Here is a 27,802-nt window from a genome sequence, read left to right on the forward strand (position 1 = left end):
GGGAATCCGAAGTTTCAGGCAAGTCATGTTAAGCTTGAGATGCCTATCAGACATTCAAGAGACATGTAGAGTGAACAGTTTTTCTGGCAGCAACCCTATTTCAAATGCATCCCATTGTCCCCATTTAAGTCAAAGCTTTTGGGTCAGAAAAGTAGTCACTCAGCTTTCTTCATAGTTCCTTTCTCTTTTTCTTGGCTCTATTCCACCTCTGCATCGGCCTGTGCATCGGCACCAATTCAAGTCCTATCCTTCAAGATTTACTTTCCATAGAATTAATTTACTTTCCCAACCCACAGTGAACCTCACCAATAGTTAATCCCTATTACATAGTATTCTGCCCACATTTTTTCTGTCTGCAAATATGTCATATCACATTCTTCTCCAGTTACCACCAGCATACTTCAAAGAGCTGGGCTGGGTGGTTAAACTCTTAATCCCCACTCTTAATTCTCAACACAGGCTTGACATGACTTGACCCTTTCCTTCATGTATGAATATTTATTCATAAATAAATATTCAGGGCTGGGATCAGATTGAGGCAAACAAAGGGCACATGGGTGCAAAATTTAAGACACTCTTGGGGCACCTGGATGCCTCAGTCAGCTAAGCATCCAGCTCTTGATTTCAGCTCAGGTCATGGTCTCACGGTCATGAGATTGAGCCCCACGTCAGGCCCTGAGCCTTCTCTCTCTCTGCCCTCCTCCCCCACTCGCACTGTCTGTCTCAAAAATAAATAAAAATAAATGTAAAAAAACAAAAGAAGACACTCATTCTTAGTGAAATTGCAGGGCTAAAGGATATCTTCTAATTCTGATATATAATATATATTAATACTATATAGTATATATACTGTATAGCCAAGACTGTTTTCCAAAAAGGAGAGTACCAATTTATAATGCCACCAAAATCAACCAAGTCTATCCATTTTGCAGAACTTTGTCAAGACTACATGTCATCACTGTGAGGAAAAAAAGCACTGTGTCCGATTGTAGTTGGTACCTCAAGCATCTTTCAGTGGTATCAGCTTACATGTATTGAACACTAAAATAGGCCACACATTATCAATGACTCTTTAATGACTGGTAGGTAAGCCTGACTTCTCTAATTTTAGAGCTAAGGAAACCGAAGCTCATGTTTGTGAGGTGACTTCCAGAGGCCACATAGCTAACAAATGGCATGACTAGGATTTTATCCCATGTCAGCTCAGCTATAAACTATGGCTCTTCTTACTACATCAAGTTCAAGTTCTTTATGTCATTTTTGTACACATGTGCTTCTTCCTTCAGAAATACTTGTTCATAGTCTTTGGTTTCTGATTCGTAACTGAAGCCTTTCAGAACTGAGAGAGATCAGCCTCCTTCTCACCCACTGTGAGGTGTTTGAAATGGCAAATATTTCCCACAAGAACAGGGCTAATGTCAGACTATATGGTGAGAATGTGAGAGAGTTTGTTGTGAAAACACCAGAGTACACAGATTAAAGTCCATTTCAGCCAAATCCTAGCTGCCATCTACTAGCCATTTAACATCGCTGTGACTCAGTTGCCCTGTCAGTTAAATGGAGGTAGCCATTCCTACCTTACAGAATGGTGAGCAGAATTCAATAAATTAAAACATGCAAAGCATTTAGAACAGTGCCTAACACATAGTAAGCATTTCATCAACATTAGAGAAAACAAAAAAAAAGAAGTCCAGAAAACAAAAAAAAAGAACGCAGAGAAAAAAGAGAGAAAGAAGTGTCTGATTAGGTATGGAATTCCAGATAGCCTGTTTTCTCCCAAATGGTGTCAATAAGCTTCCCAATATAAATATGGCAATAGATATACGCTAGACCACATAGCATATTACTTGTTGTGTTAAAGGAAGAAAGTAAATTTTAAAAATTGGTAAGCTCTTCCAGGCATGTAAAACCAATCAAATTATACAATGAATCAAATCCTTTTCCCCCCTAAAAAGATACGTGATTGTACTTAACACAACCCAGGAGAAGGAACACACCTTTTGGGGCAAGAAGTATTTTCACTTTCAAGTGAATAGGAATACACCTTGCTGCCAGAATTACACTGGCCAATAAAAACCTCTGAATCAGTTCTTTGTACTATGTGCTGCAATAGAAACACACTTACTTCTCTGTCTCCACAGATCTTTCTCTTCTAGTGAGATTCGCTCCCAAGCCACAAGACACTTCCTGCTCAGAACCTATTTCTTAACTGTAAGTACTCTAAAATTAAGCAATTCTTTAAACGTTTATCTTAGCACTCGGGGGCGGGGGGAGGGGGGGGAGTAGGGCAGGTTTTTTAAAAGTATTCGATTTAAAAGTATTTTATTTCTAGCATGTTGTAATTTGAGATTCAGCTGAAAGACCAATGTTTTCTTATCTACTTGGTTAAAACTTAGTCAAATTCAACAAGTATGTGCCAAGCATGTGTTACATGCCATGCTTTTCAGAGTAGTGTTAAGTTAGCCTTGTATCTTCATCAACATTAAACACATCCTGGATATTGTGCTTACTAACCTGATCGTTCATTTCATTCTTTGTGTTAATACATATGCATGTTTACTTGTGCTGGTCTAATCTCTTTGTGCTTTGCAAATATTTTACTTGATCTGTCCATTTAAAATACTAGAAATCGGAAACGGAATTTTTTGAATTTAGCTAACGAATCATGAGAATCCTTGAATTTTTAGCATGAAAGTAAGAAAACAGACTAGAATGCTTCAAAATTAAATTCTGGTGCTTCATTTATATGTTTAGAAATGTTACCTTTCTCATCTTACATTTGACAGCTAATGAGGTGAGAGATTATGAAATGAAAATGTTTCAGTTGAAGTGAAAAAAATCGGGGTGCCTGGCTGGCTCAGTCAGTGGAGTATGCAACTCTTGATCTCAGGGTTGTGAGTGTAAGCCCGACGTTAGGGGTAGAGATTACTTAAAAATAAAAGCTTAAAAAAAGGTGAAAAAATCAAAATTTAACACCAGTAAACACTAGGAAGAAGAGGAAAATCTAGGCAACGTACTTAGTCCCTGGATTGACTAATATTAATGGGATTAATGTAATATATTAACGCTATTGGCTAATATTAATAAGGTGATAGGCTGTCTTCTCAAAAGCGAGGTGTTCCAAGGCGGAGGAGACAGGTATATGGTTAGTTGTAACTAAGACTAATTGGTGAAATTAGGATGTTTAAAACGTGAGCCAAACTCTGCAAGGTTTCCTGGCATTGAGGTCATTCTAAAGAAAGGACTTGTAGTCTCTTCAAAACTTGTGCACCAAGATTCCCTTTTCAATTCCTCCTGCCCCCGTTTTTTCTTTTTCCTGAGTGGCATTTTCCTTCCCTCTCTGATCCTGTGGGATCAAAGATGGCACAAAACAAAACAGCTCTGTGGTTACTCAGTGACGGGCAGAGCCGCTGGCCGTGGAGAAGAACTACAGACATCTCCTCGGTCCCCACCAAACCTAACACAACGCTTTACATACATTGGGTGCCCGATAAATGCTTGCCGAATTAGACTGGATTTGTAACAGAAGAGAAATGAAAAAGCCCAGGGCCACGCCTTGCAAAGTGTGCTCTGCAAAGCCACTAGCACTGTAATCTCCCATGATGCCAGGGTTCTGCACAGGCAGACAGCAGAGGAGGGAGTGGGGCTACGAGGGAGCCTCGGGCAAGCTGGAGGCCCTGGCATAGGCTGTATCTGCCTGGAGAAATGGGTAGTATTTTCCTAATTCTCACCTAGCTGTGTCTACCCAAAAGGGCCACCTTTTGGCACAGGGGCAGCAACCCTGAGGGTGCTCAGTACGATTCCTCCATCCCAGCCCATCCTACCCGAATAACAATTTTTGAGGCTAATGCCCAGCATTCTACCTGGTAATCAAGCTCTCCAAGTGGTTTTTACGCCCAGTAAGCATTGAGGACCACTGAACTGGGGAGACAGGCTTGTTGTAGATAAGGTTCCAGAAATTCTTAGCAAGGTTACTGGCACTAGAGAGATTTCAAGAAAGTTGTCTTTTGTTATCACCACCACCTCCCCCACCCCAAATACTGTTGATTTCTGATCTTGAATGGCTAGGGTTAAAAACTATTAGATACTTAAGGCTGAAGCAAAGAGATTTGTAGCCCCTGGGGAGGCTTTGCATTTGTTACCGTTTTACATTTTATTGCAACTTAAAGTTCTCTAGACTTTTGAAATGATCTTTGAACCACAGAGCTGTGTAAGAGTGTGTTTGCTTTCTCCTCTCAGTTTTATAACTATCAAGGAGGGTATTTCCTTGAGTAAGAAATGTCATATGAGAGTTTACAAAACCTTTTTGAAAGTTAGCTAAATAGATCAGATGAATGTCTGGGACACCGGTTCCTTCTAGCACTACTCTTCTGGGCTGGGCTGGATAGAGCAGCCTTCCTCACTCCTGTAGGTAACCTTCAGCAGAAACGAACTTCTTTGAATAACAGGAGAAATCTCTTGAGGCTCAGTTATGGGCGCTAAAGTCCACGGAAGCACCTGTCTCCCCACAATTTCCCATATTTAAAAGAGGAAGTCAAAAGTAGTGAAAGCAACAAACCTAAAACTTGGGTGTGCTGAAGACTGTTTCCACCACTAAACTGAGAAAGTAAATTTTTGTACAAATTAAGAGGCAGTCAGCATAGGGATATTTTGGATGAAGCTGTTTGCTACATAATGAATACACTGGTTGGACTTCAAAGGTACTCCGAGAATGTTCAGATCTTATGCTGCTAAAAGGGCTAATAGCAGCCAATTGGAATTCATAAACACGTATAGTATACACTGAGTGAAGACAGGTGAAGGGAAGGACAATTCTATAATTGCAGACAAATTTTTACTCTGCAATTTTCAGATTACTGTTACTATGTTAAAATCACAATGCAGACTTCTTAAAAGATAAGCGGGTTACATGAACATGTTTTTCCTTTGAGAGAGATTGTGGAAATATTCACTCACTCACCTGGTATTTATTGAATGCCAGTTGTGTGCCAGGCATTGGCTGGGGGCTAAGGAAAAAAAACATACAAACGGCTCTAGGATAATCGGCATGACACCTTTACAATTTTTTAAAATCACAGTGTTTGTTTTTTGTTTCCAAACTGGGTATTTCCTGTGTTAGTTATAAAAGAAGTAAATGGGGGCACCTGGGTGGCTCGGTCAGTTAAGCTTCCAAATCTTGATTTCAACTCGGTCATGATTTCATGGTTTGTGGGTTTGAGCCCCACATCAGGCTCTGCAGCCTGCTTGGGATTCTCTTGTCTTCTTCTCTCTCTGTGTCCCCTGCCACCTGCTCACGCTCTATCTCAATCTCTCTCTAAATAAATAAATAAATAAATAAACATTTCTTTAAAAAGTTCCCCAGGACTTCTCTTTTAATGAATGAATGAATGAATAGAAATAAATAGAAATAAGTGTTCATTGTAATTATTTAGGCAATACACGAATTTATAAAGATAAAAGTAAAAAAAAAAAAAATCTATCAGTCAAGTACCCAGAGATAACAACACATACTTCGTGGTATAGCCTCTTATATTTTTCTGATATTTGATTACTGAAATACCATATATCTATATCTATATCTATATCATCTATATACACATATGCATTTTTTAAAATATTCCCTGCAATGCCTCTTCTTCCCCAAATGTAGGAAGCTATCATGCCCAAATTTGGCTTCTATCATTTTAGTACTGGAGTTTGGGATATAGGGAAAAACTGAGTCCTCATACTCTGGCAATCTAAAGGGTCCTGCGAAGAAGGGCCATTGCTTCAGCGGGCATTAGCCAGTGTCTGATGCCCACCATCTCCAACTGGCATCACGCATTGCCTCAGCAAGATGGGGATTAAGAGAACATAGTAGCGGGAATGTTAGACGGCACCTACTGTGTGCCAGGCCCCATACTAAACTTTTGAAGTACATCAGCGAAAACAGACCACAGAATTCCCTGCCCTTGTATAGCTTCCATTCCACACTGGAGGCTTACCTTTCCCAAAGTCAAGCTAATTATTGTGAAAGGGTGAGCTCCTGAAAGGAAAGAATTGAAATTACTTGCTTTTTCATGAGATTGCCAGAAGGAAATTGTTCAGAGAGCTGCGGTTGCTGCCCATTAAGGCAAAAACTGGGCAAGTGCACCGGTAGTAGAATCTGGGGCCCACCTAATAGGCGTTAAAATCAGCGAGGCGTGTTACTTTCTTTCTGTCTTCCTTCCTGATCAGAAGGAAGCTGATCAACCCACACCAGCTAATGAAAACGTTCCTAAATTTATGTAAATGCCTAGTGAGACTGGGTGATTGGGGCACGCGGGGCGGCCGGCTGGCTGCCGGTAAAGGGGGCCGCTGGAGCACCTGTCCCAGCGCCCCCCCCCCTCCCGCCCTTGTGCTGGACCGCTGGTTCTGCGGCTCCGCGAATGCCCAGCCGCTGTCTCCTCCAGGAGCGTCCTGACCGCCGCGCTCCCTCTGTCCAGTGCGTCTCGCCGCGTCCAGCTGGAGAAACCAGCGGGTCCCAGCCTCACGGACCCTCCCCACGGCCCCGAGGGGCAGATGCCTGGAGCGGTCGGCCCCTCACGGCGGCCAACCCTGCCCCGTGGGACGGTGGCGGGTTGCCCTGGAGAATTTGGAGGCACAGGCAGGGGAGAGAGCCCGGTACCTAACCAAAGATAGCAGAAGGCTGAATGTGGGTTGGAAAACACCTTCCTCTCTGGCAGGAACACTGCAGCTCGCACTCACCATCCTTGGTGGCGGGGTTGGGGGGGTGGGGGGCAGACCAGATGAGAAGCCCACCCCACACTCCGCACGGCAGAGCTGAAGCCAACCTGCCCCCGCATCCGGGGAGGCCACCTCGCCCGTGGATCGCAACTGGGGCCAGATGGGCTGTTTGCTCTAAAGAAAAAACCGGGACTGCTGACGGGCAGGGAGGGTTTGACAGCTTGGTTCAGCCTGACACCGACCTGCTCTCCGCCTCCTTGACCTCCTCCCTTGAAGGGAGGCGACCACAGCCAGATGGTTCACTAAATTCCATCACTTCAAGATAGACGGCTCCTCCCCACGTGGACACCCGCAAATAACACCCCCCCCCATGATCAGCCCCCAGGGGTTTGTGTTTACTTACTACAACATTCCTTCACGTTGTTTTCTTTGACATCCACAATCGTTAGCCTCTCCTTTATTGCCAAACAGCAGTAAAAGGCCATTATGGTATTTTTTTTTAATAAAGCAAAAATCAAAACCAAAAACCACTTTAATGTATCTTTAATGTATCTTTATTAAGGGAAATTTAAAACAAGTTTCAACTATTCTGGATGCAGTTTATGGTATTTGATACAAAAAAGGGAAATTGTTTAGAATAGTTCCTAAGAATAAGGGAGGGAAATTCAACAATTTTATAATGGCTGTATTTACATTATGCATTACTTGAATTTAGGAATATATTTTTACAGCATTTGTAACAGATTGTTTTTATATTTTCACTGTAAATCCTATGGGGCTCCCCTCTTCCCAGATTCTTTTTTATGTTTTGTTTTGCTATTTTTTGATAATTTTAGATTTATGAGAAATGTTGCAAAAATAGCCCACAGAAAGACAGACAATAACAAACTTTGACCAGGATGTGCAATAATTGTAACCCTTGCACAAAATACAGCCATTTGGGAAAACAGTTTGAAGCAAGTCTTCAAAATGCTATACCTAGGTCAGCAGCACAGTGGTGAACATAGCTGCCTTCCAAAATGCTAAACATGGAGTTACCATTTTGATCCAGAAGTTCAAATTCTAAGTATATACCCAATAGAAATGAAAAACAAATGTCCACACAAAAACCCATACACAAATAGTAATCTAACAGCATTATTCATTGATAATCAAAGAGTAGAAACATCCTAAATGCCCATCAACTAATGAATGGATAAACACAAAATGGTATATCTACATAATAGAATATTATTAAGCAATAAAGAAGTACTGATACATACTAGAACCGAGACGAACCTTGAAAACATTATGCTAATCAAAGGAAGTTAGTCACAAAAGACATACACAGTCTTCTGTATCTCCAGGGATATGTTTTAAGACCCCCAGTGGATGCCTGAAATTGCAGATAGTACCAAACCTTATATATGCTATGTTTTTTTCTTATGCATACATACCTATGATAAAGTTTAACTTATAAATTAGGGACAGTAAGACATTAAAAACAATAATAAGGAAATAGAATAATTATGACAATATACAATAATAAAAGTTATGTGAACATCGTCTCTCAAAATGTTCTTATACTGTACTCACTCTTCTTCAGATGATAAAAAAAAAAAACTTACGTGATGAGATAAAGTGAGGTGAATGACTTAGGCATTTGACTGTCATTGACTTGACCATAGTTCAGAAGGAGGATGCTCTGCTGCCAGACTTTGGTTGACCATGGGTTCCTAAAATCACAGATAAGGAGGACTACTATAGTCTATGGTTCCATTTACATGAAACGTCTAGAATAAGCAAACCAATAGAGACAGGTTAGAGATTGTTTGGAGCTGAGTGAAGTGAAGGGAAGTGGGGGGTGACTGCTAATGGATATGGGTAGATTTTAAGAGGTGTGTGATAAAAATATTCTAAAATTAGATTATAGTAATGGCTGTGAAACTATGGATATATCAAAATTGCTGAACTATACATTTTAAATGAGTGAATTTTATGGTACATAAAATATATCTCAATGAAGCTTTTTTTTTTTTTAAAACACACATTTAACCCCTGTATACCCTTTACCCAGTTTTCCTGGTTCCTCATAGCCTAGCATAAATATTGAAACTAGAAAATTGATGTTGATAAACTGCTATTAACTAATTAATCTACAGATCTTATCCTGATTTTACTAGTCATCCTACTAATGTCCCAGGGGAGAGAAAAGCAATCCTTGTCACCCAGGTGGCCCCAGGTGCCTGGTGCTGTCAGCCAGGGTTTGGTATTGCTGCAAGCTGACCTGGCCTTCACACTATATTAGTTTCAGGTCTACAACATGATGATTCAATATTTGTATATATTGTGAAATGTTCACCACAATAGGTCTAGTTAACATATGACCACACGTAGTTACAAATCTTTTTTAATGAGAACTTTAAAAATTTGTTTTCATGTTTGTTTTTGAGAGAGAGAGAAAGAGAGAGAGAGAGAGAGAGAGAGAGAGAGAGCGTGAATGGGAGAGGGGCAGAGAGAAAGGGACACACAGAATCCAAAGCAGGCTCCAGGCTCCAAGCTGTCAGCACAGAGCCCCACGCAGGGCTCAAACTCATGAACCATGAGATCATGACCTGAGCCAAAATCGGACGCTTAACCAACTGAGCTATCCAGGTGCCCCCTGTTTTAATGAGAACTTTAAAGATTTATTCTCTTAACAACTTCCAAATATACAATGTGGTATTATTAACTGTAATCCCCATGCTATACAATACATCCCCAGGACTTACTTTACAACTGAAGTTTGTACATTTTTACCACCTTCCCCCATTTCTTCCACTCCCCATTCCTCCCCTCTGCAACCACCAATCTGTTCTGTGCATCTGTGAAGTTGGTTTGGTTGGTTGGTTTTAAATGTTTATTTATTTTTGAGAGAGAGGGAGAGAGAAAGAGAAATAGAAAGAGAGATGGCAGGAGGGGCAGAAAGAGAGAATCACAAGCAGGCTCCATGCTGAGCCACCCAGGTGCGCCTGGTTGGTTGATTTTAGATTCCACATATAAGGGAGATCATACAATATTTGTGTTTCTCTGTCTGACTTATCTCACTTAGCATAATACCCTCAAGGTCCATCCCTGCTGTCACTCACACTAGGTCTTCATGTTTTCCTCTCACATGTCAACAATTTCACAGAGTATTCATGTCAGGTAAGGCTAGTCTGTAATCGTAACAGATCAAGATAAAAACACTAGCATTCCATAATCATATTTGAACACATATTTGAACTTTAAACATTATCCAAGCCTCAGCATACCAAATGTCTTCCTTTCCTGGCTAATAAGAATGATTGCTGCTGCTTTACCAATTGCAGGGGGTAGCCTTGCACTAGTCAGTGCTGCCTGTAGATAAGATTTATTAATATGCCCACTCATAGAATTGTATTACACTTTCTGGATCACCTCCATTTCCTTGATCCTTTTCCAAAACTACCCAACTGAAGTGTTTTCTAATGCCCTGTTACTCAGACACCCTACAGTCCCCGTGGGGTGCATTCTCCCCTGCTATAAGGAATAAACTCAACTTGTCCAGCTAGAGTTGTGTTCTTCATGATCTCCGGTTGGAGAGCATCGGCAGTCCTTTTCTGTTCCAGGATTCATTTCGGGGTCCCAAAATGCATCTGGTCACCATGTCTCCTTAGTCCCCTTCCACCTGTTTTTCATGATCTTGACACTTTTAAAGAGGACTGGCCAGATATATGGTAGAATATCCCTCCCTTTGTGTTTGTCTTGATACTTCATCATGAGTGGATTCTGAGTATGTATTTTTGGTAAAATAACACAGAAATGATGCTGTGTCCTTCAGTGCATGATAATAAACAAATACATGATGTCAATATGTCCCATTACTGATAATATTAATTTTGATTACTTGGCTAAGTGTCTGCCAAATTTCTCCACAATAAGGATGCTATTTTCTTCTTTATAATTAGTAAGTAGCTTTTGGGGATATACTTTGAGACCATGTAAATATCTTATTTCTCATCATACTTTCAATGCGTACTAGTGTTAGCATCCATCTATGAGTCTTGCCTTCAACAACTTACCACTGTGGTGTTTGCCAGATGGTGATCTTGTATCTCCATTATTCCTTCTACATTCATTAATGGGAATTCTACCATAAAAAAAGCACTACACATTCCCCCTCATTTTAAAATGTATCCTTTTATTTATATCAGAGTGGAATTATGGGATAGTTATTTTGGTTTATTAACATCGCTCAAATTGTCCCAGATTTGGCCACTGCAAGAGCCATCAGATGGGCTCTGAGGTCCTGTCTCTAATACATTCTTGAACCCTTTTTTGCCTTTTGGTCCTGCAACAAGATGTTCCAGTTTTCTGTTGTACTTTCCCTGCCCTAGCCCTGGAATCAGCCATTTCTCCAATGAACTCTCGCTCCTTTTTGTTGGAAAATGGCATTTTGAAACGAAGATTTGGGTGTGAGAGATATAATAAGTGATATTAGGTATCTATATCTATCTGTGTGTGTGTGTGTGTGTGTGTGTGTGTGTGTGTGTGTGTGTGTAAATAATCATGAGTTTGTACCCCTGGTTCCTATCCAACCACACAGGATTCATAGTAGCCCTCCTCCTTTCCTTATTTATAATTTCTTTCTCTGATAGTAAAAAACCTCAACCTCATTATCCACAAATATATTTATTTATTCAAGCCCATCATGGATATATATATATATATATATAAAGAAATTTCAGAATCGCTAACCCATACTCTTATGAAAAACAACTTTACTAACTAGGGTATAAATATTTGTTCTTTTTACATTTAGTCTTACATTACATAGTCAAAACACTGATTTCTGAAGATGTTATGGTTACCTTTTTCTTCCCCACTCCTTTCAGTGTGGTTCTAACATTAATTATAATACAGGGGCATCTGGGTGGCTCAGTCGATTAAGCATCTGGCTTGGGCTCAGGTCACAGTCTCATGATTCTTGAGTTCAATCCCCGTGTCAAGCTCTGTGCTGACAGCACGGAGGCTTGCTTGGCATTCTGTCTTCCTCTCCCTCTCTCTCTCTCTCAAAAATAAATAAATAAACATAAAAAAAAAAAAAAAACCAGAATGGACTCTTCCCATGGTGGTGGACTCTAGCCGTACCTCTCCTGTTTTGACTCCCCTTTGTCTTCCAGTAGGCTCAACTTAGTTAGTTGGTAAGTTCCTCATGATGATTGATGTCACCCCATCCCTACCATTCCATTTCCATTCTCCCATTCTTTTCACCCCATTTACTCTGAGCATAACACATTTATTCATTTCTGGTTTATTCCTTCTGTAATTCTTATTGTATATGTATGTTTTCTATATATTCCTTTATTTCAATTTTTTTAAATTTTAATGTTTATTTATTATTGAAAACCAGAGAGAGAGAGAGCATGAGCATGGGAGGGGCAAAGAGAGAGGGAGACACAGAATCTGAAGCAGGCTCCAGGCTCCCAGCTGTCAGCACAGAGCCTGACGCGGGGCTCGAACCCACAAACTGCAAGATCATGACCTGAGCCTAAGTCGGATGCTTAACTGACTGAGCCACCCAGGCGCCCCAGTATATTCCTTTATTTCTTACATAAAGGATGTCAAACGACAGATACTCTTTTGTACATTGCTTTTTTCATTTAACAGTATATCCCGGAAATCATTCTCTATGAATTTATAGAGATTATCTTCATTCTTTTTTTTTTTTTTTTTTTTTTTTTTTTTGGTAAGTGACTTGTTAAATGAGCCCTTACCTTGTGGGATCTGAGGCTATCTCCTGTAAACGATGTCAGAATTGAGTTGAACTGTAGGACATTTGAGCTGGTATTGCAGAATTGCTTGGTGTGGGAAAAAATACCACACGTTTGGTGAGTAGAAGTGGACTATTCTGTGGGTAGACAGAAAACAGGGGAGGTTTTCCTTTACAGCTGCTAATCAGAAATAAATTCAAAACAAAAGGGAACATATAAAAGAAACAAGAGGGGAAGGATGTGTGTGTACACAAAAGCTTAGGCTGGTGGTACAATTTTAGAGAAGCCTACTGTGTTCTGCAATTCACTACTTCTGACAATGATTATAAGTTGGTCATTTGTTCCCGTCTTGGGTAGATACCAGGTACCTGTCTAAAAACAGTACCAATAACCCTGTTTTGCTCCCTTACTCCAAGAGAAGCAATTGTTCCTTTGTCCAGTTCAGGGAATTCCTTCCCCCAGGGGCCTCCATCCTCTGGGGGGCAGAGATAGAAATCATCTTCTTCAAAGATCAGCCAGGATGGAGGGAGGTGGGCAGGGGATGCATTAAGTGGGTGATGGGTGATGGGTTTGTTGTGATGAGCACTGGGTGTTATATGTAAGCAATAAATCATTAAATTCTATACCGGAAACCAATATTACCCTGTATGTTCACTAAAGAGAATTTAAATAAAAACTTTATTATGTGCCTGGGTGGCTGAGTTGGTTAAGCGTCCGACTTCAGCTCAGGGCATGGTCTCACAGTTCATGAGTTCAAGCCTCACATCAGGCTCTCTGCTGTCAGCACAGAGCCGCCTTCAGATCCTGTCTCCCTCTCTCTCTCTCTCTCTCTTTCTCTCAAGTAAAAATAAAACATTAAAAAAAAAACCTCTCAATCAATCAAAAATGTCAGCAAGCAACTTAATCTAAATTGTCACGCCCACCTTTGAAGTAGAATGCACCAAAACAGATTTCCATGAGCGAACTTGACCACTTACACCAACTTTTTCCTTTTCAGACCACTGCTATTTCAGACCCTGCATCAAAAATGCAAGCTCAGTCACCAATGGTCATTGTGACTCAGCCTGGATATGGTCCTGTACCCCAGAACCCCAATTGGCAGACAGGCCTGTGTGATTGCTTCAGCGACTGTGGAGTCTGTAAGTGCTAAGAAACTCCCCTGTAATTGCCATGGGGGTGAATGATCAAAGGCCAAAGCCTTCCCTCATCCCTCCCTTACTGTGTAGTAAAGGTTCCTGGCTTATTACAGAGCACCTGGCATGTCAGGCAATGAATGGTAAGTTAAGAAAAAAGGCTTGTGCTGATTATAAGTTAATTTTTCTCCAGCACATGAAACAATAGTCTTACTTCTTATTTGTTTTTTACATTTTATTTATTTTTGAGAGAAAGAGAGACAGAGCACAAGTGGGGGGAGAGGCAGAGCGAGAGGGAGACACAGAATCCGAAGCAGGCTCCAGGCTCTGAGCTGTCAGCACAGAGCCCGACTCAGGGCTCGAACTCACAAACCGTGAGATCATGACCTGAGCTGAAGTCAGACGCCCAAACTACTGAGCCACCCAGGCGCCCCAGTCTTACTTCTAAAATAAGTTCTGGGGTTAAGATAACAGTAACAAAGCTGATGATTCTCACAATGAGTGGATATGGTCTAATGATTATAAGTGGACCAGACATTAATTTAAAAGACACATTTCCAGTTTAACTTGATTTAAAAAAGAAAAGAAAAGAAAAGGGACTGTTTTGGTTATATATAAACTCATTACTTTATAGCTACATTGTACCCAGTACACAAGGGGTACTACTCATCCATAATTTCAACATGAGCTCAGAAAAGAATTATTTTAATTTCTATATTTAGGTTTTTTATATACCTGAGAATACAGAATTCTAAAGGCAGCCAGCTTCTGCCTTTAGAAAGAATCTCTGACTCTGCTTTGTTTTCTTTTTGTGAGATCTAAGTAAAGTTGGGGGAAAGTAGGTTTGGCGGGGGTGGGGGATGTTAGATGTCAAAGAACTTAGTTCTCAACACCAACAAAGAAACAAACAAACCTGCCTACAAAAAAAATTTTCTCTGGGGTTTATTTGCCTGCCTCAAGTCTACATAGTGTTCTGAGACAAGGAAAGAAAATACATTAACCTTTAACTTACCAGTGAAATTGAAATTTGGAATCAAGTTGACCCCTGAACAACCTAGGTTTGAACTGTGTGGTTCACGTATATGCAGTTTTTTTTTACCGGATAGTACTATAACAGTGTTTTCTCTTCCTATGCTTTTCTTAACATTTTCTTTTCTCTAGCTTATTTTATTGTAAGAATATAGTATATAATACATATAACATATAAATTATGTATTAATCAACTGTTTATGTTATAAGTAAGGCAATAGTAGGCTATTAGTAATTAAGTTTGGGGGAATTCAAAAGCTACACACAGGGGTGCTTGGGTAGCTCAGTTGGTTAAGTGTCTGACTTTGGCTCAGGTCCTGATCTCACCGTTCCTGAGTTCAAGCCCCACGTCAGGCTCTGGGCTGACAGCTCAGAGCCTGCAGCCTGTTTTGGATTCTGTGTCTCCCTCCTTCTCTGCCCCTCCCTCCCGTTCTCATGCTCTGTCTGTCTCTCTCTCCCTCTCAAAAATAAATAAACGTTAAAAAAATGTTTTTAAGTTACATGCAGATTTTTGATTGTGCAGGGGGTTGGGGCCCCAAACCCCTGCATTGTCCAAGGGTCAACTGTACATTAAAAAGCGCAGAGAGAGGGGCACCTGGGTGGCTCAGTTGGTTAGGCGTCCAACTTCAGCTCAGGTCACGATCTCGCCCTCTGTGAGTTTGGGACCCACGTTGGGCTCTGTGCTGACAGCTCAGAGCCTGGAGCCTGTTTCAGATTCTATGTCTCCCTCTCTCTCTGCCCCTCCCCCACTCATGCTCTGTCTCTGAAAAATGAATAAACCTTAAAAAAAAAAAAAAACACAGAGAGAAAAACTTACCTAGAAAATGGAACAGTGGTCTTGTTCATTGTCTCTCATTGTCTTACTGAATGACCTGGGGTGATGACTTACACATCTTGAGACTTTAGTTCAACATCTGCAAATCATAGTAATAGTAAGACTACATTCCTAAAACACTCTAGAGATGAATATTTAAATCTTCCAGCCCCTAGTATTGTGACTCAAATAAATGAATTACAAGTTCTAAATATAAGCCTAATTGCTTCATGGCAGGATTTCTTAATTACAACCCTGACCAAATCATTCTTCCTTCTTAAAATATTTCAGTGGTCCCTCATGACTTTCATAACCAACTCCGAGCACTCACATTTCATCATCCAGTCCCCGACCTGCCTCGTCCTCCAGCTTTATCCCCATCCCATCCAGCCATACTGAATGAACACCAGCCACGATTAGGGCTGCCATTCGTCAAAGCAAACTAATTTCAAACGCGGTGGGAACAGAGTGGAGTAACTTGTGCCTCTGGTTCCATGTGTCCAGGTCTCTGTGGCACATTTTGTTTCATGTGCCTTGCTTGTCAAGTTGCAGCTGACATGAATGAATGCTGTCTGTGTGGAACAAGTGTCGCAATGAGGACTCTCTACCGGACCCGATACGGCATCTCTGTGAGTCTCTTACAACACTGTGTCATTCACATATGCTCCCACCCTCAAAATAATCGCTCTAAACCTGGAAGCCATTTGATGGTGTCCATCACCTGAATTTGATTGGTAGGTGCTTCACATCATGTGCAACCTTGTATTCAATTGCTGTGGCAACAGATCCTTTGGGTATGTGACCTCCTTCTAGGTTTCTGTTAAAGACCCTAGAACATAGGCAGCTCTCATTTGTATGCATATCATACAATGGAAGGGGATTATTCAGAGTTTACCAAGCCCCAGGTACGTTACATATAGTTACCTCACTGAATGCTTACACCACCCCTGTAAAGTGAGTAGGTCCACATTTTATAGATGAGGGCTTTCAAGTTTTAAGAGGTGGAGTAACTTGCCCAAAGATACGCACCAGCAGCAGAAGTAGTCAATATTCAACTGTAACTTGCCATGCATACACATTCCACTCTACCACAAGCTATACTTTATGTAATAGGAGAATGTGTTGGTCAGGGCTTTCCAGAGAAACACAACCAAAAGGAGATATAGATGATATAGACATAGAGAAATCTAGATGAAAATAAAGAGAGAGATTTTAAGGAATTGATTCATAGAATTTTGAGGGTTGGCAAGTCCAAAAAGCAGAGGAAGCTGGCAGGCTGGGAAGAGTTGCAGTTCAAGTCTGAAGGCAACTTGCTGGCAGAATTTCTTCTTGCTCTGGGGCGGTCAATCTTTTTCTATTAAGGCCTTCAACTGATTGGATGATGCCTATCCACATTACAGAGGATAATGTGCTTTACTCAAAATCTACTGATTTAAATGTGACTCTTGTCTAAAAAATCTTCACAGAAACATCTAGAATATATGGGCACCATGACCTAGCCAAGTTGCTACATTAAATTAACATCACAGGGAACAAATGACTAGAATACTTTAGTAACTTATTTTATTCCATTGAAATTATTTTATTTGTTCATTTAAAAATATTTGTTAGTTTTTTATCACAAAAATAATATATGCTATATACATAATTTTATGACAAATTCAAACACTGAACTGTGTGAAGTAAAACGTGAAAATCTAACCCCTTTACACACAATTCCACCACTCAGTGATAAACTCTATTAATAATTTGGTGTGCACTCTCTTTTAGGTTTTTTTCCTATGCCTGCAAGGCATACAAATATAGATTAGATATAGCTCTAGTATGATGTGGACATATGGAGTTTGGGGGGTGAGGGACTCTTTTATTATAATTTGTTTTTATCTTTTAAAATGGTGTCATATCATACTGTAGCTTGGTTTTTTTCCCACTTAATATTTGGTAGACCCCCTTTATGTCTGTAATACAGAGCCTTTTTAATGTGTGAATAGTATTCCACCATATAGATAATTTATTTAATCACTTCCCTACTGATGAAGAGTTAAGTAATATTACAGATTAAATAGTTGTTAACACATATGCTTCTGTATAGGCACTGGTATTTTTGTGGAATAGTGTCTGAGATTAGATTGATAGACCTCAGTATCTGTACATTCAAAATGTGAAACTGTCAAATACCCCTCCAAAAATATTATATCAATTTATAATCCATTAACATTCTATGTGTGGCCAATATTGGATTTTTTTTTCCTTTTTCCCATCAGAGAGGCAAAATGATATTTCATTGTTGTTTAAGTTTTATTAGTTAAGATCAAGCAAATTTTTTAAACTTCTTCGTCTTTTTGCATTTCTTCTATAAATTATGTGTACATATCCTTTGTACATTGCTTTATTTAATTATGCTATATTGTTTAACATGAAGTTTATCTAGTTTTTTAAAGGCTTAGTCCATAATCAGCAGTTTCTGGATGGCTCAGTGTCTGACTTGACTCAGGTCATGATCTCGTGTTCTGTGAGTTCGAGCCCCACGTCCGGCTCTGTGCTGACAGCTCAAAGCCTGGAACTTGCTTCGGATTCTGCATCTCCCTCTCTCTCTCTGCCCCTCTCCTGCTCGCATTCTGTCTCTATCAAAAATAAACAAACATTAAAAAAATTTAAAGGTTTAGTCCATAATCAAACTTTCTTTTTTTTCCCTTTTTTTTTTAGTTTACATCCAAGTTAGTTAGCATATAGTGCAAGAATGATTTCAGGAGTAGAATCTAATGATTCATCCCCTACATATAACACCCAGTGCTCATTCCAACAAGTGTCTTCCTCAATGCCCCTTGCCCTTTTAGCCATCCCCCCACCCACACCCCTTTCACCAACCCTCCGTTTGTTCTCCATATTCAAGAGTCTCTTATGTTTTGTCCCCCTCCTTTTTGTTTTTAATTTTTTAATGTTTATTTATTTTTGAGAGAGAGAGAGACAGAGTGAGAGCAGGGGAGGGGTAGAGAGAGAAGGAGACACAGGATCCGAAGCAGGCTCCAGGCTCCAGCTGACAGCACAGAGCCCGACGCGGGGCTCAAACTCACAAACCGCAAGAACATGACCTGAGCCGAAGTCGGATGCTCAACCGACCGAGCCACCCAGGCGCCCCTCCCCCTCCTTTTTTTAATATTATTTTTGCTTCCCTTCCCCTATATTCATCTGTTTTATATCTTAAATTCCACATATGAGTGAAGTCATGTGATATTTGTCTTTCTCTAATTTCGCTGAGCATAATACACTCTAATTCTATCCACATTGTTGTAAATGGCAGGAGTTCACGCTTTTTGATTGCTGAGTGATACTCCATTATATATATACCACATATTCTTTATCCATTCATCTGTCGATGGACATTTGAGCTCTTCCTATACTTCGGCTATTATTGATAGTGCTGCTATAAACATTGGGGTGCACGTGCCCCTTTGAAACAGCACACCTGTATCCCTTGGATAAATACCTAGTAGTGCAATTGCTGGGTCATAGAGTAGTTCTAGTTTTAATTTTTTGAGGAAGCTCCATACTGTTTTCCAGAGTGGCTGCACCAGTTTGCATTCCCACTCTCAGTGCAAAAGGGTTCCTCTTTTTCCGCATCCTCTCCAACATCTGTCATTGCCTGAGTTGTTAATTTTAGTCATTCTGACTGGTGTGAGGTGGTATCTCATTGTGGTTTTGATTTGTATTTCTCTAGATAAATACATAAATATTTGATTTGATGATGAGTGATGTTGAGCATTTTTTCATGTGTCTGTTAGCCATCTGGATGTCTTCTTTGGAAAAACGTCTATCCATGTCTTTTGCCCATTTCTTCATTAATTTATTTGTTTTTTGGGTATTAAGTTTGCATAATCAAATTTTCTTAATGCTCTTTAGGAGTCTGAAAAATTAATAACAGTCTGAAAGTGGGGTGCCTGGGTAGCTCAGTCAGTTAAGCGTCCAACTTGAGCTCAGGTCATGATCTCACTGTTCGTGGATTTGAGCCCCATGTCGGGCTCTGTGCTAACAGCTCAGAGCTTGGAGCCTGCTTCAGATGCTGTGTCTCCCTCTCTCTACCCTTTGCCTGCTCACACTCTGTCTGTCCCTCTCTCTCTCAAAAACAAATAAACATTAAAAAAAATAACAGTCTGAAAGTAAAACGTATTTCGTTTTAACAAAAATTTGGAAGATTGGAAGAAAGAGGAAGAATAAGGCATTCTAAAGACTTTATTTTGTATGACATTGATAGCTATGCATAATTATTTTCCATTTTTAAAAAAACAACTTTATCGATGTATAATTGACTTATAATAAGCTGCGTATATGTAAAGTGTATGATTTGATAAGTTTATATACCCATGATACAGACCCATGAAACCATCCTCACAATCAAGGCAGTGAACATATTCATCACCTCCAAAAGTTTACTCATACCCATTTGTAATTCTTTCCTCTTTCCCCTCTCCTCTTCCCCAACTAACTGCCAATGTTTTCTGTCACTATAGTTTGCATTTTCTGCAGCTTTATATAATAGAACTATACAGTCTATACTCTTTTATCTAGCTTCTTTTACTCAGTATGATTGAGATCCATCCAAGTTGTGTTATGTACTCTTAAAATTTGTTAAGAGGATAGATCTCATGGTAAGTGTTCTTAACACAATGAAAATAAAATTAGTGGAAAAAGAAAATACTTGGATGGGAAATAAGCAAATAAAAAGATGCTCAATATCATTAGTCATTAGAGAAACATAAATGAAAACCACAATGAGATACCACTACACAACTAAGGGAATCACCAAAATTAATCAGACCAAACCACAGCATTGCCAAATATGGAGGAACTGAAACTCACATGCACTGCTGGTAGGAATGTAAAGGCATTTTCTTAAAAAGTTAAACACACCTACCATTTGAGCCAGCCATTTTACTCCTGGATATTTACTCAAGGAAATTTATATCCATACCAAGACTTCTATCAAATGTTCAGAGCAGTTTTGCTTGTAACAGCCCCAAACTAAAAACAATCCAAATATCCCCCTGCAGGTGAATGGATAAACAAAGTGTGATATATCCATATAATGGAATACTACTCAGCAATAAAGAGGAATTGTTGATACACACAAAAACCTGGATGAATCTCAAGATAAATATAATTTTAAGTTGTGGGTAAAAAATGAAAGGAAATCACTAATCAGATAAAAATTAGTGGGACATCTAAAGGGAACAAAAGGAATCAGGAAAGACCTCTGCAGCAAAAGGAAGAAAAGAACTAAAAAAAAGAAAAAAAAATTCAGTGAATACCAAACATAAAATAATTGGCTATCCCATGAGTGAGAGAAATTTAGATTTTTCTGCTGTGCTAACATATCTTTGCCTTTTGTTTACCCTTTAAGTGTGTCTTAGGGAATCTGATCTCTTGGAAGATAAGTGAAGAACTGCCCCAGTACTTCCCCCTCTCCTCTCCTAGGGCCCAAAGCCCACATCAGAGTCCTCTGTTAAGGTTATCTGCATGCTGTCTCCTGGGGCAAAGCCACAACAGGTGGCTCTGGACTGGCCCCAATGTGCAGGCAGGCTTCAGTTAACTTCGAGTCTTCTGCTCCCCAGCCTGTTCTTTCTCCTGAGTTTCCAGGTTTTTGAGTTCGCTATTTATCAAATGCTCTGCCCGTGACCCTGTTAGGTTTCAGGTTCCCTACCTCTGTTTTACTTTCTCCATCAGTGTAATCCTATCTGCTTCCTATTTCCAAAAAAGTACTCAAAATTTCTGGCCCACTAAATAACCCCACTCCTGTTTTCTAGTACAGCTTTAATTTATTTACCAAAGCTCTGCAAGCACATAGTTTTCTAGATTATCTATTTTTTTTTAAGTTTATTTATTTATTTTGAGGGGGAGGGGTAGAGAGAGAGGGAGAGAGAGAATCCCAAACAGGCTCCATGCCCTCAGTGCAGAGCCCAACTCAGGGCTCAATTTCACGAACAGGATCATGACGTGAGCTGAAATCAAGATCGGATGTTTAACGATTGAGCCAAGCAGCTGCCCCAGATTATCTACTTTTTGTTAAGAAAAACAGTAGTCCACAAACTTCTCTCCCCTACTGCCTCAGTCCCAGAACTCTGTGAGTGTTTCCCTCCGTATCTCCAAATCATAGACTGTATTGCTACTTTTTGAGTTTTAAGTTTGGGGCATTGTCTATAGACCTCCCACTCTGAAAGATGAGAATTTATTTCCCTTTCTTCTCCTTCTCCACCCTCTCCCTACCCCAGTCCTTCCAATATTGTTATATGTAATTTGGGTTAAATCCATGTTTGGTACTTACATTATGAGACTTCTGTTAGCTCTTCAGAGTTGCATCATGTAGTGAACTATGATTGCCTTTCCTATTAAACTTTGTTTTTCCTGGTCTTAACAATTCTTGGCATTTTCATTAGTAACTCTCCACTTAGCCACGAGTAGTTTTCCACTGACTTTACCTCCAAAACTACTCTTTCCCAGTTTTCTAAATTTCTTTTCAACACATTCAACACATTGGACATTCTATCATTTTTATCTTCTTGATGAAATCACTCCCTGACTTAAACTACCCTTTGAACTAGTTGCTCTTCATTTCTGAGGCTTAGATCTCACCCTGGGTTCTCCTTCACCATGAGCCTGGAGATTTCATTAGCTTCTTTCCTGGGTTAGGCTCCTGTTTCTTATATCCCACGTCTTCCTCTTTCCAGGTCTCCTCCCTCATTGTGATGGAGGTATCCTCACATAGCTTCCTGAGACAGGGATGAGGTGTGGGAAGCAAGAATTTTGAGATTTTACTTTCTGAAACTCTTTGTTTTTTCCTCTTACTGACAGTTTGGTTGATTGATATCTTCTATTTTCAATATTACAAAATATAGGAAAACATTCGATGTCATAAAAAGAGGAGTTATACGGAAAAATCAATTAACATTTTCCTAAATGTATCCATCCAAACTCTGAATTCCAAGGATCGGTTCCTTCTGCTTCTCTTCAAAGTGTCTTGAAAATCCACAAGTTCCAACTTCCTAATAGGTGGATTTTAATTTCTATTTCTTTTATCTTTTCAACCAGGGATCCATTTGTGATGACTATGTGGTGACCCATTGCTGTCCTCAATGTTCTCTTTGCCAAATCAAGAGAGACATCAATAGAAGGAGAGCCATGCGTACTTTCTAAAAAAAACCTAATGGTAGGTTCCAGAAACTGTGTTTTTTAAAAATATATATAATTAAGGGATTTGTAAATTAGCATTATTTTGAGTAATGATTCAATAATAACAATTCTTTACATCTTTCAAATGTTGTCTTCATATAAAGATTGATCTTGGTTTCCTCTTATGAAGAAAATAGCTGTATTAGGTTACTTGGGCCACCATAACAATATAGCACAGGGTGGGTCGTTTACACAAGAATTTATTTCTCACAGTTCTGAAGGCTGGGAAGTCCAAGATCAAGGTGTGGGCCAATTGAGTTCCTGTGGGGGCTCTCTTCCTAGCTTACAGGTGGCCACATTCTCACTGTATCTTCAAATGGTGGAAAGAGATCAAGCTCTGGTCCCTTTTCTTATGAAGACAGTAATCCCATTGTGGGGGCTTCACCTTCACGACCTTATTTAAATCTAATTATCTCCCGGAGGGTCTGCCTCTTAATACTATCACACTGGGGGTTAGGGTTTCAACAAATGAGTTTTGCTGGGGGCACAAACATTCAGTCTATAGCAATAGCTTTATGTTTTGAAATCATATTTTAGTAAGTAAAGGGATGGTGACTTTTCTAGACTTCTCAGAATTCTCTTGATCCATTAATGAAGAACTTACCACTTGTAAAATAACAGAGTGTGGTGAGATACAAAAAAAGTAGAAAATAAGCCCCCTACTTAGACAAACTGACAAAAGAACTTGGTAAATAACTACAAAGTAGTAGAACAAATAAAAATTACATGCTTTGTAATATTTGAATTGATTGCAGCATAAAGCATCTATCAATAATGAGGTGAGTTTAAGCTGGAAAATCCTATTGGAAAAAGTGAATCCTGAAAGTGGTGGTTATTGAATATAGAATATTTGAAAATGCTATATAGAATCTGAACTTTTGACAGTCAATCAACTCATTTCCAACTAATTTTTCCAGGATGCTCAGAATTAGCTATTGAAGATGTAGTAAAGTAGAAATAAACATGATTTTGTCAGTCCTCTATAGAATTTATCTTGAGTATGGGGAAAAAAACATTAATTTTCCCACTCTTAGTAATACATCACTTTCTTTTTCAAGGGAATGCGAACTCTGTATAGGTTAACAAATATAACTCATGGAGAATATATTTTAAAATATCATTTATTTAGCAGATAATGTATCAAGTACCTAGTACTATGCAGGACACTGCTAGGTCCTGTGGAGAACAAAAATAAATAAGCTGGTCTCCTTGTCTTTAAAGACTTTATACTCTAAAAGAAAGGATTAGATAGCCTTTAAATAAAATGACAGGTTTGACTAATGACTTTAGACCAAGTGCTATTTTAAGTTCAGAGGAGGGAAAGATCATATTCTACTGACATGTGTAAATGAAAGTTTCTTGGGGGCATCTGAATGTCTCAGTTGGTTGAGCAGTTGACTCTTGGTTTCAGCTCAGGTGATGATGTCATGTTCATCAGTTCGAGCCCCTGCGTTGGGCTCCATGCTGACAGAACGGGGCCTGTATGGGATTCTCTCTCCCTCTCTCTCGAAAGAAAGAAAGAAAGAAAGAAAAGAAAGAGCGAGCGAGTTTCTTGAAAGAAGTGGTTTTTTATTCTAAAGTGAATGTGAATATCAAGGTCACAATAGGAAAGAGATGGCACTGAAATTGTAATAGTACAAGGATTTAATGAAAACTACTTACAATAAAGGTGTGGGTGGGAGGTAGAGGGAAATGACCAGGGATGGTGCTGGAATCTAGGCTAGAGGCAGTTAAACTATATCACCCCTTAGGGGCACCTGGATGGCTCAGTTGGTTAAGCATCCAACTTCAGCTCAGGTCATGTGGTTCCCCGGTTTGAGGCCCGCCTCAGGCTCTTTGCTGACAGCTTAGAGCCTGCTTTGGATTCTATGTCTTCTTCTCTCTCTGCCCTTCCCCAGCTTGTGCTCTGTCTCTCTCTCTCAAAAATAAATAAAAACATTAAAGAATTTTAAACTATACCACCCCTAGGCCTCAGAGAGGCAAGGAAGGAGAAGTTACTTGAAACCCAAAGGAGTGAGCTATGAGAAGGAGAAGGCGGCCCTGAGAGGAACAGTAACCTCTCACTAGAAAGACAGGAGTAGCCTGGGGCACCCTCATAGGAAGGAAGTAGTCAAGAGAAAAAATACCCTGATCTCACTTTCTGATGTCCTCTCTAGGCTTCCCACTGGCTGAACCCACAGGAAGGCAGAGGGCAGGAAACTGGTGCTGTAATATACAGGTCAGCCTCCCAGAACATAGAGCAGGGAAGACAAGGATGAAAATGGATCAGATGGGACAAACATTAAGATTTCTGACACAAGATGTGGCTTTAATTAATAAAAATGGATGTGGCTTCTTTCTGTTTTTTCTTCAGCATTTTCACTCAGTTGCATTTTTTTTTTAATTTATTTATTTTGAGAAAGGGGTGGGGGGGCGGTCAGAGAGAGAGAATCCCAAGCAGGCTCCAAGCTGACAGCACAGAGCCCCACATGGGGCTCAAACTCATGAACTGTGAGATCATGACCTGAGCTGAAATCAAGAGTCAGATGCTTAACCCACTGAGCCACCCAGGTACCCCTGGATGTTGCTTCTAATCAGCAGCAGCATTCGTGAAACTGTAGAAGCAAAAAAGGGAAAACATCTTTGTGAGTGTAGGTCCACTCAACTTGGTAGGAACATATAAGTAGGAAAACAATGAGAAATGAAAGACTTATAAGTGAGTTGGGCCATGGCATTTAATGTACTGAAAACTGGGCTGATGATTTGGCCTTTGATTTGGTAAGCAGTGGGGAGTTACTGTAGGCTTTATGTAAGGGGGTAACATCAATAGAGCTATACTTTAGAAGAATTAATCTGATAATGGTATATAGCACAAACTGGACAGGATGAGGTCAGAAGCAAACATGTGGAATTAGACCAGTTTAACACTGTTTATTTAAATAAGCACATGAGACAGGTTGGATGAAATATATACCCACACATACATAATGAATCCTAACATCTGACCTATTTCTTTTAACCCCAGAGAAATTATCTTACTGAATCAGTGGGTTTGAGGTAAAATACCTTGGTGGTCTTGACTCTGGTGTATCACCTTTGACCCTACATTATTCATCAACAGTGAAACTTTAGATATACAAACACCTGAAATGGGAGAATCAAGAGACAAAGATCAAAGAAGAACATGATTTATGTTAAGAATAGGTTGAAAAGGGGTACATGGGTGGCTCAGTTGATTAAGCGTCCTGCTGACTCTTGATTTTGGCTCAGGTCATGATCTCACGATTCATGAGATCGAGCCCCAGGTGGGGCTCTGCACTGACAACGCAGAGCCTGCTTGGGATTCTCTCTCTGCCCCTCCACCCTCAAAATAAATAAAGAAACACTTAAAAAAGTAGGTAAACCAAGGGGACATAAAAACAACTGAAAAAGCTCCCAATTGTGAACACTGGAACAATTGAGGCAACAAAGTAAAGTAGCATTAGATTATAAATGGAAAGATTATAGCCAAAATAAAATATCTATGAGTCATACTTCTATAAATACATGATTACACAAACAAATAAATGGGGGAGAACAGACGAATTTTCCAGAAGTACGGAAGAATTCCAAACAATGTATGTATGTGTTCCTCCCTCAAGGCAATGGAGTGTAACTCCTACCTCGTAAGAATGGGTTTGCAGAGTAACTTCCTTTCAAAGAGTATATATGAAAAGGAGGAAAAAAGAGTAGCCTTATAGTGGAGAAACCTGACAGAACTACTTCAGCCAAGTGACCAAAGTGAACCTCATCAGTGATAAGTCATGTTGGTAGCATGTCCCCTTGAAATGATGTGATGAGAATGGCACTCTACCTTCTCGGTCTTCTCTCAAAACCCCGTAACTCCAGTCTAACCAGCAGAAACACATGGGCCAAATCCAAACTGATGCATAGGTATTCTGCAAAATACCTGACCAGATCTCGTCTAAATTGTCAAGGCCATCGCAAACAAAGAAAGTCAAGAAACAATCACAGTTTGGAGAAGCCTGTGGAAACGTGACAACTGAATGTAACGTGCTGTCCTAGATGGGATCCTGGAACAGAAAAAAGACATTAGGTAGAAATTGAGAAATCTAGCTAAGGTATATGCTTTTATTAATAATATTATGTATCAACATTGGTTCATTAGTTGTAACAAATCTACCATAGTAAGATGTTAACTGGTAGGGAAACAGGGGCAGGGGATGTAAGAGCCCCCTGTACTATCTTTGCAACTTTTCTGTAAATCTAAAATAATTCTAGGGCGCCTGAGTGGCTCAGTCGGTTGGGCGGCCGACTTCGGCTCAGGTCACGATCTCGCGGTCCGTGAGTTCGAGTCCCGCGACCGGCTCTGGGCTGATGGCTCAGAGCCTGGAGCCTGCTTCCGATTCTGTGTCTCCCTCTCTCTCTGACCCTCCCCTGTTCGTGCTCTGTCTCTCAAGTAAATAAACGTTAAAAAAAATTTAATTCTAAAATTTAAAGTTTATTGAAAATTAAAAAGTAGATTGAGGAAGCTCAAACCTATTCTTTGTGTATCCCTTATAGGTGAAAAGCTCTCACTGAAGCAACTAAAACCAGCAGGCATACACCTCTTCAGTTTGAATCCTTCTCTGCTTTTGCAAATGAAATATGACAGATATGCTTAATCACAATCAATGGGATAAAAGAATGGAATTTTGATTTATTTTAAATGAATGTTTTTGCTTAGTTTTGCTAAATGGTTTGGCTTAGTTTCTCCTTGCTTTCATATTATTAAATTTTCTGGCTTATGAATTTTGTGTTACATTTCTTATATAAACAAAATAAAAGATTTTACTAACAAGATACTATATGCTTCCTTGCTGTCAATGTCTTTAGGTCATTAGTTCATTTTAAGGGTCCACATCATCTTTTGTTCTGGTAGTTTGGTTTCTTCACAGGAGAGTTTGGTCCACAGTAACTCGGTTCTCTTTCATCTAAGAACTTTGAGATAGAATGAAAGACTATGGATAGCTATTATAAGACACTTACAATACATTTAACTAATACTTTTTCTCCTTATCATGTTACCCAATAAGTATTATTAATGCTGACAAAGTAACAACACTCTATGTCCTGCTTCCCAGCTGCATACACCTGATGGGTTCGTTGTGTTGATTTTCTTTCTC

At 39.8% G+C, this 27,802-nt stretch overlaps 1 protein-coding gene and 1 long non-coding RNA gene across 2 annotated transcripts in view; one reads left to right on the plus strand and one right to left on the minus strand.

Annotated features, from left to right (window-relative positions):
- The window catches only part of LOC109276615 (uncharacterized), a 61,267-nt gene extending 54,332 nt beyond the window's left edge, over positions 1–6,935 (minus strand). The window contains exons 1-3 of the long non-coding RNA XR_008421742.1: positions 6,727–6,935; positions 5,985–6,025; positions 4,961–5,006 (exon numbers count right to left, since the gene is read on the minus strand). This is a non-coding gene — a long non-coding RNA (uncharacterized LOC109276615). The remainder of the gene's footprint in view (positions 1–4,960; positions 5,007–5,984; positions 6,026–6,726) is intronic.
- On the plus strand, positions 2,079–27,481 carry LOC109276617 (placenta-specific gene 8 protein). The gene is made up of 5 exons (XM_053901425.1): positions 2,079–2,211; positions 13,456–13,597; positions 15,939–16,063; positions 22,518–22,639; positions 27,201–27,481. The coding sequence occupies exons 2-4, from the start codon at positions 13,486–13,488 to the stop codon at positions 22,620–22,622; spliced, it is 342 nt and encodes a 113-aa protein (XP_053757400.1). The 5' UTR covers positions 2,079–2,211; positions 13,456–13,485; the 3' UTR covers positions 22,623–22,639; positions 27,201–27,481.
- Positions 27,482–27,802: the final 321 nt, after the last annotated feature.

Source organism: Panthera pardus, unplaced genomic scaffold (genome assembly GCF_024362965.1).
Source record: "Panthera pardus isolate Hobbes unplaced genomic scaffold, ASM2436296v1 HiC_scaffold_13, whole genome shotgun sequence".
Classification (NCBI taxonomy): domain Eukaryota; kingdom Metazoa; phylum Chordata; class Mammalia; order Carnivora; family Felidae; genus Panthera; species Panthera pardus.

Coding starts and splice junctions, on each gene's coding strand:
- LOC109276617 (XM_053901425.1), top strand. CDS start 13,486: ATGCAAGCTCAGTCACCAATGGTCATTGTGACTCAGCCTGGATATGGT. Junction 13,598..15,938: donor CTTCAGCGACTGTGGAGTCT/GTAAGTGCTAAG, acceptor CCATGTGTCCAG/GTCTCTGTGGCACATTTTGT. Junction 16,064..22,517: donor GGACCCGATACGGCATCTCT/GTGAGTCTCTTA, acceptor CTTTTCAACCAG/GGATCCATTTGTGATGACTA.